The following is a 17,809-nucleotide window of genomic DNA, read 5'->3' on the forward strand; positions in this document are numbered from 1 at the left end:
GGAAACTACTATACGCTCAACATGTTGGTAGAGATACGAATAGCTGTTAGGTGAAATCTAACCGTGAAAAATCTTCTACTCTAATACCCATTGTCATACAACAAATAAGACAGGCAGACAATGAGATACCTTCCCCCTTATTTATTGGTAAAATTACAATTTGTTGTTTTGCTTGGTTTACCCCTGTCCCCCCATCTCACAGCAGTGACAGCTGCAGGTACTGTTGTGCTAGTCATTGATGTCATAACAGACACGGACTGGTTAGAGGAATCCATCCCCGATAGGAAAAGGTTAAAGAACAGAACAGAAAAGCAAAAGAAACTGAAGAGAACATCTGAAACCACAAGAGGTGACAGAACCAGTGCACCCAATACCAGAGACTCTTCAGAAAACAAAAGAATTGTACACAAAAACAAATAAAAAAAATACATCTTTACATGACAAAAATAATTGAGGATGACAAAGCATCATGTTGAGATTGGGAAGGTATTGTATTGACAGTAACTACTGATTGGTTACATGTTTGAAGAAAAATCATTATACAAATAATAGCAACATGTTTTCAATACACATCTGTGATTTTGGTCAGGAAAACAACTCTTGCTTCATCCTTTTTATTCCACTTTCGTCATTGTATATGAATGATTCAAAAACATTACATTAATGCTAGAAATGAGTTATTGGTGACAATGATGTTAATGCACATGGTTGGATATCATAGATTAATGATTGGAAAACCTTAGGTGGTCTAGTCTTTGAAATCATACTGTTTAACATGTCAAAAATAAGTCAAAGTAATAATAATAACAATGTAATAGTTCAGTTAATCTACACAACTGCTATAGCTGGAAGGAAACAACTGTTCTCCTAACTCCTTTTTTTGGGGTTGAACACTCTCCCTTCTTTTGCCCAAGGGTGACGATCGGGAACAAGGAAAAATGAAATAATGAGAATTGCTACATTCACCCACCACCAAACTAAACAGGGTTAGAAGTGACAAGACATACGTTGAAATACTGTAGCATTATGGTAAAGAAAGATGGCGAGAGAGAGAAAGGAGAGGGCATAAAGAGCCTGTTCATTATTCCTCCCAGTTGCGTTTGATTTTTTTTTACAGAAATACAGTGAACAAAAAAAAAGAACAGTGCTCTGTTAAGTGCGATTGGTAAGGATTGATCTTTTTTTTCCTCCCTAAGTGGGGTTGTTTTTTGCCTGGATGATGTCAGATGTCCATCGTTTGGTTGGAGATAATGGGTAGTTATGTCCTCGGTTAAGTTAAAACAGTTGTAGGTCGTCATGTTGGTCATAATTGTGTCATTTGTCTGTTGGTCTGATCATTGGAACTTTGGAGTTGTGTGTTGACAGTTGATTGGCCTGTGAGCTGGTTTGCTTATCAGTTGATCGGTGCATGGTGGTTGGTCAGACCGTCAGTTGGTTTGACCGTGGGATGTGTTTGTCAGCTGGTCTGATCAGTTGGTTGATACTGCAGATTGGTTGGTGTGTCGGTCCAGTTGGTTAGTTCCCACCACAGCACTTGCTACCACCAGCCTGTGGGGCGGCTTCCTGCAGGTCCACTCCTGCCCGACCACCGGCCCGGCCACCGGCTCCACCCGCTGGCTCGTTCTTAGGAAGCTTCTTGGCTACAGAGAAGGACAGAAAGAAACAGTGAGTAGGAAGCCTTTATGGTTTCTACACATTTGATTTGTTCTGGGAAGAAATGTACATTGAGTATACAAAACATTTTGAACACCTGCTCTTTCCATGACAGACCGACCAGGTGAATCCAGGTGAAAGCTATGATCCCTTATTGATGTCAATTGTTAAATCCACTTCAAAATCAGTGTAGATGAAGGAGAGACAGGTTAAAGAAGGATTTTTAAGCCTTGAGACAGTTGAGACATTGTGTATGTGTGCCATTCAGAGGTGAATGAGCAAGACAAAAGATTTAAGTTCCTTTGAACAGAGTATGGTAGTAGGTGCCAGGCGCACCGGTTTGTGTAAAGAATTGTAACACTGCGGGGTTTCTCACACAGTAGTTTCCCATGTGTATCAAGAATGGTCCACCACCCAAAAGACATCCAGACAACTTGACACAACTGTGGAAAGCATTGGAGTCAACATGGGCCAGCATCCCTGTGGAACGCTTTCGACAGTCAATGCCCCAATGAATTGAGGCTGTTCTGAGGGCAAAAGGATGGGTGCAACTCAATATTTGGAAAGTGTTTCTAATTAAGCAATAAGGCACTAGGGGGTGTGGTATTTGGCCAATATACCACAAACCCTGAGGTGCCTTGTTGCTATTATAAACTGGTTACCAACTTAATTAGAGTGGTACAAACACAGTTGAAGTCGGAAGTTTACATACACTTATGTTGGAGTCATTAAAACTCATTTTTCAACCACTCCACAAATGTCTTGTTAACAAACTATAGTTTTGGCAAGTCGGTTAGGACATCTACTTTGTGCATGAAGTAATTTGTCCTTCAAATGTTTACAGACAGATTATTTCACTTATAACTCACTATCACAATTCCAGTGGGTCATTAGTTTACATACACTAAGTTGACTGTGCCTTTAAACAGCTTGGAAAATTACAGAAAATGAAGCTTCTGATAGGCTAATTGACATCATTTGAGTCAATTGGAGGTGTACCTGTTGTGTAACTCAGTGCCTCTTTGCTTGACATCATGGGAAAATCAAAAGAAAATCAGCAAAGACTTCAGAAACAAAATTGTAGACCTCCACAAGTCCGGTTCATTCTTGGGAGCAATTTCTAAATGCCTGAAGGTACCACGTTCATCTGTACAAACAATAGTACGCAAGTATTAACACCATGGGACCACTCTGCCGTTATACCGCTCAGGAAGAAGATGCGTTCTGTCTCCTAGAGATGAACATACATAGGTGCAAAAAGTAAAAATCAATCCCAGAACAACAGCAAAGGACCGTGTGAAGATGCTGGAGTAGACCGGTACAAAAGTATCTATATCCACAGTAAAATTAGTCCTATATCGACATAACCTGTAAGGCCGCTCAGCAAGGAAGAAGCCATTGCTCCAAAACTGCCACAAAAAAGCCCGACTACGGTTTGCAACTGCACATGGGGACAAAGATAGTACTTTTTGGAGAAATGTCCTCTGGTCTGATGAAACAAAAATATAACTGTTTGGCCATAATGACCATCATCATGTTTGGAGGAAAAAGGGGGAGGCTTGCAAGCCGAAGAACACCATCCCAACCGTGAAACACGGTCATGTTGTGGGGGTGTTTTGCTGCAGTAGGGACTGGCGCACTTCACAAAATAGATGGCATCAGGCCTCCCGGGTGGCGCAGTGGTTAAGGGCGCCAGCTGTGCCATCCCTGGGTTCGCGCCCAGGCTCTGTCGTAACCGGCCGCGACCGGGAGGTCCATGGGGCGACGCACAATTGGCCTAGCGTCGCCCGGGTTAGGGAGGGCTTGGTCGGTAGGGGTGTCCTTGTCTCATCGCGCACCAGCGACTCCTGTGGCGGGCTGGGCGCAGTGCACGCTAGCCAAGGTGGCCAGGTGCACGGTGTTTCCTCCGGCGCATTGGTGCGGGTGGCTTCCGGGTTGGATGCGTGCTGTGTTGGATGCCTCTAACCCTATTACAGGGGCTGAGTCACTGGCTTTACTGGGGCTCTCTCATGCCGTCCCTGGAGGAGGTGCGTCACCTGAGTGGGTTGAGTCACTGATGTGGTCATCCTGTCTGGGTTGGCGCCCCCCCCCCCCCCCCCCCCCCCCCCCCCCTTAAGTTGTGCCATGGCGGAGGTCTTTGTGGGCTATACTCAGCCTTGTCTCAGGATGGTAAGTTGGTGGTTGAAGATATCCCTCTAGTGGTGTGGGGGCTGTGCTTTGGCAAAGTGGGTGGGGTTATATCCTTCCTGTTTGGCCCTGTCCGGGGGTGTCCTCGGAGTGGGCCACAGTGTCTCCTGACCCCTCCTGTCTCAGCCTCCAGTATTTATGCTGCAGTAGTTTATGTGTCGGGGGGCTAGGGTCAGTTTGTTATATCTGGAGTACTTCTCCAGTCCTATTCGGTGTCCTGTGTGAATCTAAGTGTGCGTTCTCTAATTCTCTCCTTCTCTCTTTCTCTCTCTCGGAGGACCTGAGCCCTAGGACCATGCCCCAGGACTACCTGACATGATGACTCCTTGCTGTCCCCAGTCCACCTGGCTGTGCTGCTGCTCCAGTTTCAACTGTTCTGCCTTATTATTATTCGACCATGCTGATCATTTATGAACATTTGAACATCTTGGCCATGTTCTGTTATAATCTCCACCCGGCACAGCCAGAAGAGGACTGGCCATCCCACATATGCTCTCTCTAATTCTCTCTTTCTTTCTCTCTCTCGGAGGACCTGAGCCCTAGGACCATGCCCCAGGAATACCTGACATGATGACTCCTTGCTGTCCCCAGTCCACCTGGCTGTGCTGCTGCTCCAGTTTCAACTGTTCTGCCTTATTATTATTCGACCATGCTGATCATTTATGAACATTTGAACATCTTGACCATGTTTTGTTATAATCTCCACCCGGCACAGCCAGAAGAGGACTGGCCACCCCACATAGCCTGGTTCCTCTCTAGGTTTCTTCCTAGGTTTTGGCCTTTCTAGGGAGTTTTTCCTAGCCACCGTGCTTCTTCACCTGCATTGCTTGCTGTTTGGGGTTTTAGGCTGGGTTTCTGTACAGCACTTTGAGATATCAGCTGATGTACGAAGGGCTATATAAAATACATTTGATTTGATTTGGTTAAGAAGCAGTGCGGCTTGGTTGGGTTGTGTATCGGAGGACTTTCAACCTTCGTCTCTCCCGAGCCCGTACGGGAGTTGTAGCGATGAGACAAGATAGTAGCTACTACAACAATTGGATACCACGAAATTGGGGAGAAAAAGGGGTAAAATTCAAAAAAAAAAATAGATGGCATCATGAGGGGGGGAATTATGTGGATATATTGAAGCAACATCTCAAGACATCAGTCAGGAAGTTAAAAGCTTGGTCGCAAATGAGTCTTCCAAATGGACAATGACCCCAAGCATACTTCCAAAGTTGTGGCAAAATGGCTTAAGGACAACAAAGTCATATTGGAGTGTTGGAGTGTATTGGAGTGGCCATCACATCACATTGTATTGGAGTGGCCATCACAAAGCCCTGGCCTCAATCCTATAGAACATTTGTACAAAGCCCTGGCCTCAATCCTATAGAACATTTGTGGGCAGAACTGAAAAAGCAGGTGCGAGCAAGGAGGCCTACAAACCTGACTCAGTTACTTACACCAGCTCTGTCAGGAGGAATGGGCCAAAATTCACCCAACTTATTATGCCTTGTGGAAGGCTACCCGAAAAGCTTGACCCAAGTTAAACAATGTAAAGGCAATGCTACCAAATACTAATTGAATGCATGTAAGCTTCTGACCCACTGGGAATGTGATGAAAGAAAAGCTGAAATAAAAATCACTCTACTATTGACATTTCACATTCTTAAAATAAAGTGGTGATCCTAACTGACATGACGGAATTTTTACTAGAATTAAATGTCAGGAATTGTGAAACTGAGTTTAAATGGATTTGGCTAAGGTGTATGTAAACTTCCGACTTCAACTGTATATGTTCTTTCATACCCGTGGTATATGGTCTGATATACCACGGCTGTCAGCCAATCAGCATTCAGGGCTTGAACCACCCAGTTTATAAATGCACATATAATATTGTGGTACACGTACCTATGGCCATAAAGATCTCATTGACGTTCATGGCCGTCTTGGCTGAAGTCTCCATGAAGAGCAAACTGTTGTCATCTGCGTACGCTTGTGCTTCCTACACACACAAAAAATACATCTTTAGAGCCCCATCAAACACATTGATACAATCAGTAATAACCCAAAGCTTTGAGAGTTCATGAGCATTCTTGAATATCAACAGAAACTATGAAAATGACATTTCTAATACATTCTCCTGTTTAAACAAACTTATCATTGACATGTTCCACTAATAGTCCAGTGGGACTAGCAGCATCTAATTGTTAGGAGTTCCTCAATACCTGGAAGTCCACAGCTCTTTTGTTGGCCAGGTCAGCTTTGTTCCCTGCCAGTGCAATAACGATGTTGGGGCTGGCTTGTCGTTGGAGCTCCTTCACCCAGTTCTTTGCACGTGTGAATGTATCCTGCACAGGAAAAAAACATTCTTAATAACATCATAAAAACATTTGATTTGATGAAATACATGACAAAGGCAGATTGCACAATGGATGTGTGTTTTCCCACACAAGAGCTCTATTACATAGCTACAGAAGAGTCAGTTACGAGAGCAAAGGTCTGTCCTTTGTTGAGGGTTTGAATAATCAACCTCAGCTAAAAAAAAAATCACTGCCGAGTGCTGACAACGCTCAGGAACCAGTTCCACACGTGACCAGCAGCTGTCACTCACTGTGTTGGTGATGTCATAGACCACGATGGCAGCCTGCGCTCCTCTGTAGTACATAGGGGCCAGGCTGTGATACCGTTCCTGCCCTGCAGTGTCCCAGATCTCAAACTTAACTGTTGTGTCATCCAAGCAGACGGTCTGTGTGAGGAAGGCAGCTGGATGGGTGTAGAGACAAATCATAGACTTAGTTTCAGGCTCTATTTTTATTTTATTTTGAAGTCTTCAAATGCCCTACACATAGAAAAGAGGTGTACATTTGACTCTGCCTGTGCATTTCCTCACAGTGGAGTAAAACTCAGTATCTGTACAGGACAGGTATTTTGTTTTCTTCCTTAGATCGTGTCATAGGGGTATAGTTGTCCCTATTTGACATGGCTGAGTTAAACTAGCACAAGGCAAACATAATCCCAACAGCCAAGGCCATGAGACAGTTAAGAGGAAACGTGAACAGTGGCTTAATGAGAACTCGTGAAGCTACAAAGCCAGCACTGAGGAGAATTGGGAGCCTTCCAACGTTAGAGAGGAGGAAGGGACAATTATTAGGTAAATAAACAAGATCGAATCACAGAGCACTAAGCACTGGGTAAAAGGTTACTGTGTAAAGTGGTGAGAGTAAAATATACTAAACAAGACAGTGATGAGAGGACAAAACATGTGGCTGTCTATTGGCTAATCCATGGAACATAAAGACACTGCTAATTCAGCCCGTTGTGTCACACGGCTGAGGGAAATGTACAGCAGCGTTCATAGAGGAAGCCTGCTCCATACTGAAGCTCAGTGACCTTTGACCAGACAGCTGACGACAGGTTTTAAAATGTTTTGAAAATGCTGACTCGTCCTAAGGCTTTGGCTAGTGTAAGCACCAAGCATCCGGTCTCTCCAGCCTCACCCTGCTGTGGCTGCATGATGCAACTCTACTTTTTAACATTTATTTATAGAAAGTGTAATGCATAAATCACAAAGAAAGCAATCTAGCTAGTAAACCACTAAATCATAATGGAAATTACCAACACCCGTGTGTAAGTTTATAACACTAGGTGAAGCTGAAAATTAATAGTTACTCATTAGTCATTACCCAATTTTTGCAGTGGAATTCTTTGAATGTTAAAACCATCAAGTATTGGTTTCCAGATCCGTAGATATAGGAGCAGTTCCAGGACAGGAAATCCCATTGTTGACCGACTTCCTTCCTGTTTTAAGAGCCCACAGAGAGAGAGACCCCCTTCTCGCAGCTCCACTCTGGCTAGCATTAAGTCAATACATACCTTATTAGGCAGATGATCAGTTTGAACATTCTCCAGAAGGCTTTCTGTGGCCGGGAGTAAGGACATCCCACTCCTTGTGACATATTTAAAGTGTCAGTCAAAGGCTCGGCTGCTCATGCAAGAGTCAGGTGATCAGCTGCCAAGAAAGATCTGGTTCTGTAGCTCATGTCTACTCCTGACCTGGCCTTGACAACAGCTAGGGTAAGGGCTGCTAGCTAGCAGTAACACATCCCCGGTTACCAAGGCATTCTAAGTGATCTTCCTTCAGTCTACTACACATTCACACTTCCAATCTACTTGACCTTTATAACATGATACTGACTCAACACAAGGACAGCTGTAAAGCAACAAACACGAAGCATGACTAAGACACAGTCAGAAGAATGACAATCCCAATGCCAACGGCGTGCCTACTCACCTCCGATGGTGCTCTCCTGGTACTCGTGGAACTGGCCCTTGACGAAGCGCAGCACCAAGCTGGATTTGCCCACCGCTGACTCTCCCAGCAGCACCAGCTTGAACTGGCAGATCTTGTTGCTGGCTGCCGCGCCGTTGGTCCGTGCTGGTCCTCCTCGACCTGCCATGCTGCCGAGCAGAGAGCTTCAACGGGGTAAGAGGCTCTTGGTGGAGAATGAGGCTGCCTTGGGCGGAGGACTGGGGCTCTGAAGCGGAGCAGGGACTGGAGCTGAGACCGGGCCAGGCGAGGGTGGGCTAAGCTGGGTCAGGTGAGTCTAGGCCAGGAAGTGAGGGAGCCGGAGGAAGAGGGGACTTCACCTGTGTGAGCTGGAAGAAAGAACAGACAGTAATAATATCACTTGTAGGCAGCCAGTCTGATACAGGAAAACTTTAGTAAACTAGAGTGTCTTCAGAATGAATGTACCCCTTGAATTATTCCACATTTTGTTGTGTTACAGCCTGAATTCAAAATGGATTAAATCGTTTTGTTCTCAACCACCAGTCAATGGTGTCATACCAAGTTGGCTACTCCCGCAAGTGTCTGGTATAACCCAATCTACTTTCATGGTACAGTGTAGTGAGTCCTTTGAATCTTAACCTTTGACTGGGCTTATTATTCAGGTTCAAACAAACCTATAAAATGGTCCTGATGTCCATCAGTTACTCATTAAAAACCCCAAATGCCTCAAATCAATGCCTAGCAGACTAATTATTCTGCTCCAGTTGATCAGTGTTGTAAATCAATAATGTTCTGATGAACACCATTGGTCGAGGAACATGTCAGTGCTTCTAAAACACCAACATGGTTTGACAAGAAAACAGTTCAATGTTTAAATTAAGGTTATTTTCTGATAGGCCTACTGGAAACCTACATTGTGGTCTGGATGTCCGTTTGAATGAAGCAAGGGCTGGACAGGGAGATAAGCCCTGCCCTCTTCTCTTTTAATTATATTTACTTTAGACTCAACAGTCAAATACAGCAGTGAAGGAAATGTCATGGGGTCCTGTCTAAAGCAACATTTAGATATGCAGATTGGGCCATGAGTACGACCACAATTAACCGTCAGCATTCACAATCATGACGCTTGAACGCGAAATTAGGGGGGAGAGACAGTCCCCCACGCTCCCAAACCTCTTGTCTAGACACATTAGCCTAAAGCCGAGTTCAACGGTTGTTCACATCCAACCCAATGCAACCTGTGTGTGTGTGTGTGTGTGTTCTCATAGACCACAGAGCTGAGGACCACAGTGAAAACACAGAACAGGAAATGATAGTCTGAGCTGCTTGCCCCAAGGACTCCTGTTTCTGTGTTTACAGTCCACCTTGGGCCTGCACACATCCGTCTTAACTTAGATAGTCACATGATGATGTGCAGATTGTCATCTTATGGTTGGGCCAGTGTCCAAGTGTTGTTCTTTACATTGACTGAGGAATATGACTACAGTAAGAAACACTTAAACAAATCTTCCATAGAGCTACTTCACAAGGTCAGTCAGCTTCTGCTTGGTGAAAGGGACAGGAAACGGAATTAATATCATAGCAGGAAGTGAACATCGCAGAAGGACAGAGTAGCATGCACATACGCACATACAGTACTGTTGGCCCTTTATACTAAACCATTCACTGTTAGGACAACCAGCCTAGGTTAGCCTACAATGCTAAAATCCATAACTAAGTGTGAAACATCACAATAACGTCACAAAATAGTTATACACGACACAGTGTACAGGCTTCTACTATAGGCCTGTCTTTCAACAGTGAGTGCATTCAAAGATTGAAATAACACACTTGACTAGAGGGGGGAAGAGTAATGTCGGGGGGGGGTCTCGCCATGGGACGTAGAGAAATGTGTACAGTTTTCTGCAATTCTACAGTGATAATAAATTGCAGTTCTAAAGCTAATTCTCTACAGTTCTACACATTTTGCCAAGGCTTATGCTGTGTTCTTCCACCATCAGTGACTCAAACAGAACTAAATCAATGAGGCTCCCATGGCTTATTTTGTTTATTTTTACCCCAAAATTCTGTTTTCCTCATTATTTTTTTTGTATTTATTTTAATTTATTGTTTACAGGTTTCCGTTTTGCTGTATTATTATTATTGAAAAATAATACAAATCTGATGTTTTATTTCCACAACAATGCTTAAAGACATCTACATTTTTGGGTGTAGTTACCCTTTAATGCAAGTGTGCACCAGCAAGAGACCGCTGTTTGGTTAGCAACGTTTCTGTAGTGCTCATGTGATTGGCCATTTGTTTTGCATACTCTGCACTGGATTGATGCAAATAATCATGAAATCATTCTCCCAGGTAGGCATAGGCAACTTTGTAGTTAACATTTCATTGGCAATGGTTTTGGGAAGCCATCTCTACCAGAAGACTTAACATTAGCATCTTCGCTACACAGAGTGTAGACATATGCGCGCACCACACACACAGTTTCAGAAAGTTGCAGGAAAATGCGAATCACTGATTTTATTTTACCTTTATTTTACTAGGTATGTCAGTTAAGAACAAATTCTTATTTTCAATGACGGCCTGTTCAAGGGCAGAACGACAGATTTTGTACCTTGTCAGCTCAGGGATTTGAACTTGCAACCTAACCACTAGGCTACCCTGCCCCCCCTGTCTTATGATTAACTTGGGCAAATGAATACATTTTCTAATAAGTCCAATACATTTGAATATTGTTGAATTATGTTTTGTCTGAATTTTGTGATTCTGTCCACAACATGGATTTTATAGAGTCCTGGTTAAGGAGCGAGAGAGAGGTAGGCCAGCCAGAGTAGGGTTGCTGTTGACGCTCAGTCCTTCCCAGGCCAGGCAAGGACCTAATCTTCTGCATGCGACAGAAGATCACAGTGTGTTGGTACCACACACTGGCCTGAGAGGGTCAACCCAGCACAGAGCAGACAGTACAGCAAGGTAGCACACCAAGGTAGCACACCAAAGGCCTAGACTACTGCCACATACACACCTATGTGCTGATATGAAGACGCTGAGGTACAAACAAGACAGGAAGTTGTAAGAAAGCTAATAGACCAAGTCTGTGGAACTAAGCTCAATGTCTTTGTGTTTCTGAGAAGAACGTAGAATCATCCTAGTATCTCTAATTAAGCTAGCCTAAACAGGTCACTTCGGTCAAATGTTTGGAGGCACTTTTTACACAACGCGTTTACCCTTACCAGTATGTCTAAGACAAAACAACAGGTGTGACTGCTCTCCAACCTTGATAGTCTACTACACACACACTATGGAAATGAAGAGGTCCTGGGGCAGTGAGGCATGCTGACATGGTTCCATAGCCAAGGACAGGGAGAAGAGGGGAGGGAGAGGCCGGGATGAGGGCTTCAGAAACCAAAAACAGGATAAGGGAGTGAGAACATTTAACCAAGGCTAGTCATACGAGCCCATATTTTATATTAGTGTCAGTAACACTGATAACACTCTAAATAATATAAAACACAGAGGACAAACATAACTGAAAATCTGATCTGCATCAAAAAGTCCTGTGTTCAATCCACCATTATAAACCAAAAACAGTTTAGGACATGGTTATTGAACAGTATAGTGAACAGGGCGGCACACAATTGGACCAGCGTCGCCCGGGTTTGGCCGCCATCTTAAATAAGAATTTGTTCTTAAGTGACTTGCCTAGTTAAATAAAGGTAAAATAAAAGAACAAAATCCTTGGTAATATGATTGACTGATTGCTAGAGGGCCTGTAGTGGCTGGCCCAACACTCACTCCTGTTCTGAGAGTCACTCAGAGCAGCATCATGCATCTAAGCAGCCCTCTGCTGGCATCTTTAATGGACTCTGGAGACCTACACACACTGAAGTGGGTCAGAGAGATGGAGGGGAGAGAGGCTGGGTCAAAGAGAGATGGTCAAATGTTCATACAGCCTCCCGTGGGCTTTGCTGCCAGCTTGAAATCCAAGCACTTAGTAAAAACACAGCCACTGAGAACTGGAGGCACCACCCACAATTAACTACATACAGATATTGCATGCATTGCCCTCATGATCCAATCAACAGCTTCTCACTCACATGCATGAGGTAGACTTTAATGCTATTCAAGACAATGCATGCACAAATATATCAAATGAAGAAGCCACGTTCATGATGGACATGCTGACCAAACCGACTCCACGTGTGTATGTTGGTGTTCCCTATCCCCACCAGACGCGTTCATGCAGGTTAAAATACCAAAACCAACTATATTAATTTGGGATCAGGTCAAAACACACATGAAACATTAAATTGACATTTAGCTAGCTAGCTTGCTGTTGCTGGATAATTGGTCCTGGAGATAAACATTGGGTTGTTATTTTACCTGAAATACATCTGGTCTTTTTTTAATTTTTTTTTTAAAGCTGAATCTTTGACCCACAGTTAAATTATTTGATTAATATCTCCTTGTTCAGAGTCTTTTTCTTCTTCTGTGGATTTTACATGGCGATTGGCAACCAACTTTAAGGTGCATTACCGCCACCAACTGGACTGGAATGTGGACCGTGTTCATCTTTCAAATCACCCACGTTGGTAAATGCTCGTAAAAACCAAATGGGTAGATGGGAGAGGCGGGACTTGCAGCGCACCTAGCGTCTAAAATATAACCAAGTTCTATTAGAGCCTGGCTACGCAGACACACGTTTACACACGCAAGCACTTTGGATTAAACAATTAAATAATAAATGTTCACATTCATGTCATTCAACGTGGTCAGTTTTTTCAGCATGTTAGTAAGTCTGAAAAAGAGTGTGGGGGAGGGGGAATTCTAAGTAGCTGTTCAGTTTCTATTTAACATGACCAGTGACATCAGTTACCATCACAGTGTGGGTTTCCTCTTATACTTGACATCCCAAACATTACACACACACACACAAGATGAATGGTCCACCCACCTGGCCTTAAGTTGGCTAACATTAAGTACCCACTCTCATATTTAGCCATGAACCCCATCCGCTATGCACAACACTACTCTTAACTAGGGACAGGACCCGACCAGTATCGCAATACTCTTTAGTATCGTGGCAAGGAATCAAAAACACAAAGTGGATTTAACTTTAGGAAAACAGCCATAATGTTGGAAACAAACATCATTATGTTGTCATCCAGAGTGATACATTATTTATTTTTCCAAGCTATAGCACGTTTTATACACAGGAGGTTTTTAAAGGACCAAAGAGTTAGATCTGCTTCGTGGTTTCATTTTTGACATGGAAAACATATTCTGGTATTGTCCCGGCCCTACTCTTAACCTCAGAGCCAACCCCATTATTGACCACAACTAGCCTAAAGGTATGCTTCAATCACAGTCCCACTGTGCTCTGCTGTCAGGTACAACTTAGCCTGGATGCCAGTCAGTTTCTGCTCTCTTGTCAACTCGTTATGGAATTGTCATACCAAACATTGCTGAAAGGCTTGATAATGACATTGGAGTAGGCAAAAGCACAAACAGATCTGGAATCAGGCTAGGTAAAACTCTTAGGCCAGTGCTGTTCATGGTAATCAGAAGGGGGTGGAATGGGACTGATCAGAAAGAGTACCCGGTGTTACTCGACTGCGAGTACCCGGTGTTACTCGACTGCGAGTACCCGGTGTTACTCGACTGCGAGTACCCGGTGTTACTCGACTGGGTAGAATGAAGTTAGTTGTACTATGAGAATGCACAGAATTCCCCTAAACAACTGAACAATAAACACCCCAATAGGCCTTTGAGCTGCGTGTTCCCAAAGGACAATTCAGTCTCCCACTCCTAGACTCCAGTTGAACCATCAACTAGCCCATTTCCTGGCACAGCCATTATCTACAGATGTGTCAGCGTGTGACTGTGTCAACGTGCATTCGTCATCAATGCCATGGAATTAGTGGTGCAACAAGCGGTCATGCAAACAGACTTAATTTAACCAGCTACCTAGGAATACGTGGTGACATGACAACAGGTTCTCTGAACTCCAAAGGTGGAGGGACCAGAGGAATTAGATGTAACGGGGAGGGTGGAGCTAGCAGCAGCCATACCACCCCGCCTGGCCTGCATCCAGCTGTTAGCTTGGCTTTCATCTGAAGTTTAAAAGGGTTGGGCCTGGATGGGAAACCGTCAGGGAGGATAAACCCAGAGAGGGAAGAGAAAGCGAGACACCCCAATCGAGTAGCACAGTGGACTATTTCAATAATGTATGCAAGAGAAACTAAGCCTAATGACTAAGGGATGGGTCAATAGGAAGAGGAAAGGTGACTAAAGCTGCGTATAGACAGGCAGTCCAAATTCTGATATTTTTTTTTCAGTCGTTAGTCTTTTGACCAATCAGATCAGCTCTAAAAAAGATCTGATTTGAAAAGATCTGATGTGATTGGTCAAAAGACCAACGAGTGAAGAAAATAACAGAATTGGGCTGCCTGTCTAAACACAGCCTAAATATCTGGGAATGCAAACAGGATACACATCACTAGCAAATGATTGGGGCAGGCAAGGGGGACATAATTTCCTTCTCTTTCTGGCTCCCTCTGTGAGAAACATGACAGCCAAGCAAAAGCCTGTGTAATACAATTCTACTCCATGCCGATAATTTTGGCCTCTCACATTAAAGGGAAATGTATCCAACAAGTGGTGGAAAAAGACAACAGTTTCAGAGTTAATTGAAAATAAAGCCATTGTTGAGTAAGCCTAGATACTTTTTTCAGGAATTTTCTCTTGTGGTCGATATGGTCATCTACTAGAAACTCGTGGACAATATGATACAGATATTTAAAAAATAATAAATGAAAATAATGAAAACTAATATTTATAATTAAAGTATAAATTACCAAACTTACAAGGTAATCTATGACCAAATATTAAGGTGACTGTTTTAAATTACCGGTAGCTTTGTAACCCTAAGTGAGATAAAAAAAAACATCTGTTTTTGCATAGGCCTACTAGACTAAACCCCAACCCCCAATTCGAGCATGGGGCTAGTATGAGAAATAAGAACCCCAGACAGAGCCTCGGCTGCAGAAATAAAGGGTCGGGGTGGGGTTAGTGGGTGTCTCAAATCAGGCTGCGAGGAAGCCCACACAATTATTAATGGCTCAAACTTAATGAAATAATTTCCCATTTGTTTAGGCCTAAATTGTGGTTTAATCAATAGGGGGCATACATTGATCTTGTAAGTCTCAAACAAGTCTGGTAGCAAACTGACCAGTAACCCAGTCTGCACATAGAACTCTCCAGCTTGGGTAACAGAAAAAAAACATCACACCTACAGGATATCTTCAGTCTTTTGAGGAGTCATCAGAATGACCCTTTGTAAATGGGCATGCTTCTCCTCCTACACACCCGATTCATTCATTCCTCCATCGACTCCAATGCATTACAACCTTTCTGACCACACTAACGCATACTAATTAGGCTTACTTTGGAAGGAACATGGAAAAGTGTTGTTTTACTAGCCATTCTGTCAGGAATATTTGGAAATATCATAGAAACTGTCTTAACTAGGCTTACAACACCAAATCAAACAAACATTTTATGCCACCTAGTAATATTGCCTTTTATATAATATTTGCCTGTGTCAAAATGTGTCACCACTCTCAAAGGACAAGGTCCACACCATAACATGGCAGCAACTTGGGAAAATTATTAAAAATCCCTTCTCTAGTCCTGTTATTGAGCCATAACACACCAACGAGTTTCCAATGAGGATTTACCCTGGTGTTTACCCAAAAGACTCAAGCCCAGTCCACTTTTCAGCTGGCACTTACATAACAATGTCTAAAATGTGAACTTCAACAGCTTCTCACAAATTATCTGTCTTGAATGATGCAGAGGTTGACTATGCTTGCCCAAAGTCTTAGTGTCTCACTCCTGATAGAAACTCAATTACACTAGAGCTTACATTTAAAAATAAAACAAATTTAAAAAATCAGCAATTCAGTCTCCTTTTCACCCCATTTAACAAATGATTTACGTAACAAAAGGCACATCTCAAGATGAGTGGGTTATTTGAATCAGCTGTATAGTGCAAAGGCAAAAACCAAAACGTGCACCCAGGGTTTGGGAAACTCTGCTCTAAGGTATGCAATGACTGACATGACAAGAGGAAAACAGACGATGCACTACCCAATGTCATAATTGCACCTTGTACATTCTACTATTACAACTTTTAAAAAAAGTTGAAAGCCGAACTGAGTTAGGTGGGTCTCCCATGCCCACCCTCCTGCCGACCCCACAGTTTGTGAACAACTGCCATAGATGACCTGCAGTAAAGGTGAAGGAGTGAACAAGGGTACAGGACTGAAGAGACGCAGTAAGTTAGGAGGGACACCACATTCCACCATAGACCAGAGAAAAGGAAGCATGCAATTCATACAAAAGAACATGACACAGACAGACTTCCACGATGAGGGCTACATCAGATAACTGACCTACCTGTACCACCATTGACATCAAGTACAGACAAAAAATGTAACTCAGAAAATGATGGCATTCAAAATGATGAGCCTAATTAGATACAGCCATGCACTTTGAACTCCAATTATCCAAAATATGTTTTGAGACCTAACTAAGTAAACGATAACCAGTGGCAAGATAACAATTAACGTAAAAGAGCAGGTGACGTGGGTTACTGCAAGATGGAATGATTCGTGATCATTACCAGGCAGAAACCATAAATAGCTATTAAGTTGGTGGGTTTCAAACTTCCTCATACTATCGTCATCATCACTGATACCAAGAGCCTGCTGACACCAATGGCAATGAGCTAAGATACTCTGTTGAAAGCTAGAAATCAACATATGAAAGGTTTATCAAATTGATTGGACCAAAAATAAAATCTACTAGCTATATAGTTAGTTAGCTGTCAGTTAAAGGCTAACTAGCTATGAAATACAAATCTAACACATGACATTTCTGTAATTTAGCTAGCTAGCCCACAAAGTTACAGTAACTAGCTAGCTTGTAAAAGCCAAACAATTTTATAAAATTGTTATATAATGTCAATAAGAGCTATAGTTGAGTAGCTAGTTAGCTGAGTAGACGACAAAAATATGTCTACTGTAAATTAACGTTACTGCCAGTAAAAATCACATTGAACGACACTGACGAAAGCCTAGCTTATGCTAACTAACTTGGCTATGTTTATGATGACATCGCACAGAAAAGACGGGGTAAATCAAACATCTAAAAGATAAATAACTATTTGGTCAACTTATGAACAAAGCTTTTTATTATTTGCTAACTAGTTACCGCATTAGCTATCTGCACAAGGAATTAGTCCCATTTAACATATCAATCTGACAGTCGTTAGCTAGCGACGTATCTCTGGCTAGGTAGCTAGCTAACGTTAGTTTACTGTCTGGTTGCTTGAGCAAAATTTGACAGTGGAAATCTGAACCAAAATAGTATAGTTAACAGCTTACCGTTAGAGGCAAAGGTCAGACATGCGTTCCCCTTTCTTCGTATACACTCACTTTGCACAATTTCGACTGACGACTTTTCTCTCTATCACAGCTCACTACGACTGCTCAACACATAGGCCCCGGCCTTCACTTCTGCTTGGTGCCTTTTTTTTTCCGGGATCCTCCCACTTCCTGAAGGTGTGGCTTCCCTCTGAACCTGGGAAGTGTAGTTTACTAAATTAATTAACACAAATCTGGTCAGGGATGATTATT

At 42.9% G+C, this 17,809-nt stretch overlaps 1 protein-coding gene across 2 annotated transcripts; it reads right to left on the reverse strand.

Moving 5' to 3' along the window:
• Positions 1–126: 126 nt before the first annotated feature.
• On the reverse strand, positions 127–17,718 carry rab5c (RAB5C, member RAS oncogene family). Of its 2 annotated transcripts, XM_021624833.2 has the most exons (6): positions 17,558–17,718; positions 8,117–8,481; positions 6,437–6,588; positions 6,051–6,173; positions 5,734–5,827; positions 127–1,640 (listed from the first exon to the last, which is right to left on the reverse strand). In XM_021624833.2, exons 2-6 carry the CDS (start codon positions 8,280–8,282, stop codon positions 1,516–1,518), a joined length of 660 nt encoding a protein of 219 aa, XP_021480508.1. In that variant the 5' UTR covers positions 8,283–8,481; positions 17,558–17,718; the 3' UTR covers positions 127–1,515. The 2 variants fall into 2 exon arrangements, with proteins under 2 accessions (XP_021480508.1, XP_036794145.1); XM_036938250.1 differs by lacking the exons at positions 8,117–8,481; positions 17,558–17,718 and adding an exon at positions 7,509–8,041.
• Positions 17,719–17,809: the final 91 nt, after the last annotated feature.

The sequence above is a fragment of the Oncorhynchus mykiss genome, chromosome 12 (assembly GCF_013265735.2).
Source record: "Oncorhynchus mykiss isolate Arlee chromosome 12, USDA_OmykA_1.1, whole genome shotgun sequence".
NCBI lineage: Eukaryota > Metazoa > Chordata > Actinopteri > Salmoniformes > Salmonidae > Oncorhynchus > Oncorhynchus mykiss.

What these genes read in the sequence shown, in the direction of transcription:
- rab5c (XM_036938250.1), bottom strand. Translation starts at nt 7,764, where the DNA reads ATGTCCTTACTCCCGGCCACAGAAAGCCTTCTGGAGAATGTTCAAACT. An exon ending in AAAGAGCTGTGGACTTCCAG is followed by an intron (nt 5,828 to 6,050) that starts GTATTGAGGAAC and finishes TTGTGTGTGTAG; the next exon opens with GAAGCACAAGCGTACGCAGA. An exon ending in TGAGATCTTTATGGCCATAG is followed by an intron (nt 1,641 to 5,733) that starts GTACGTGTACCA and finishes CCTTCTCTGTAG; the next exon opens with CCAAGAAGCTTCCTAAGAAC.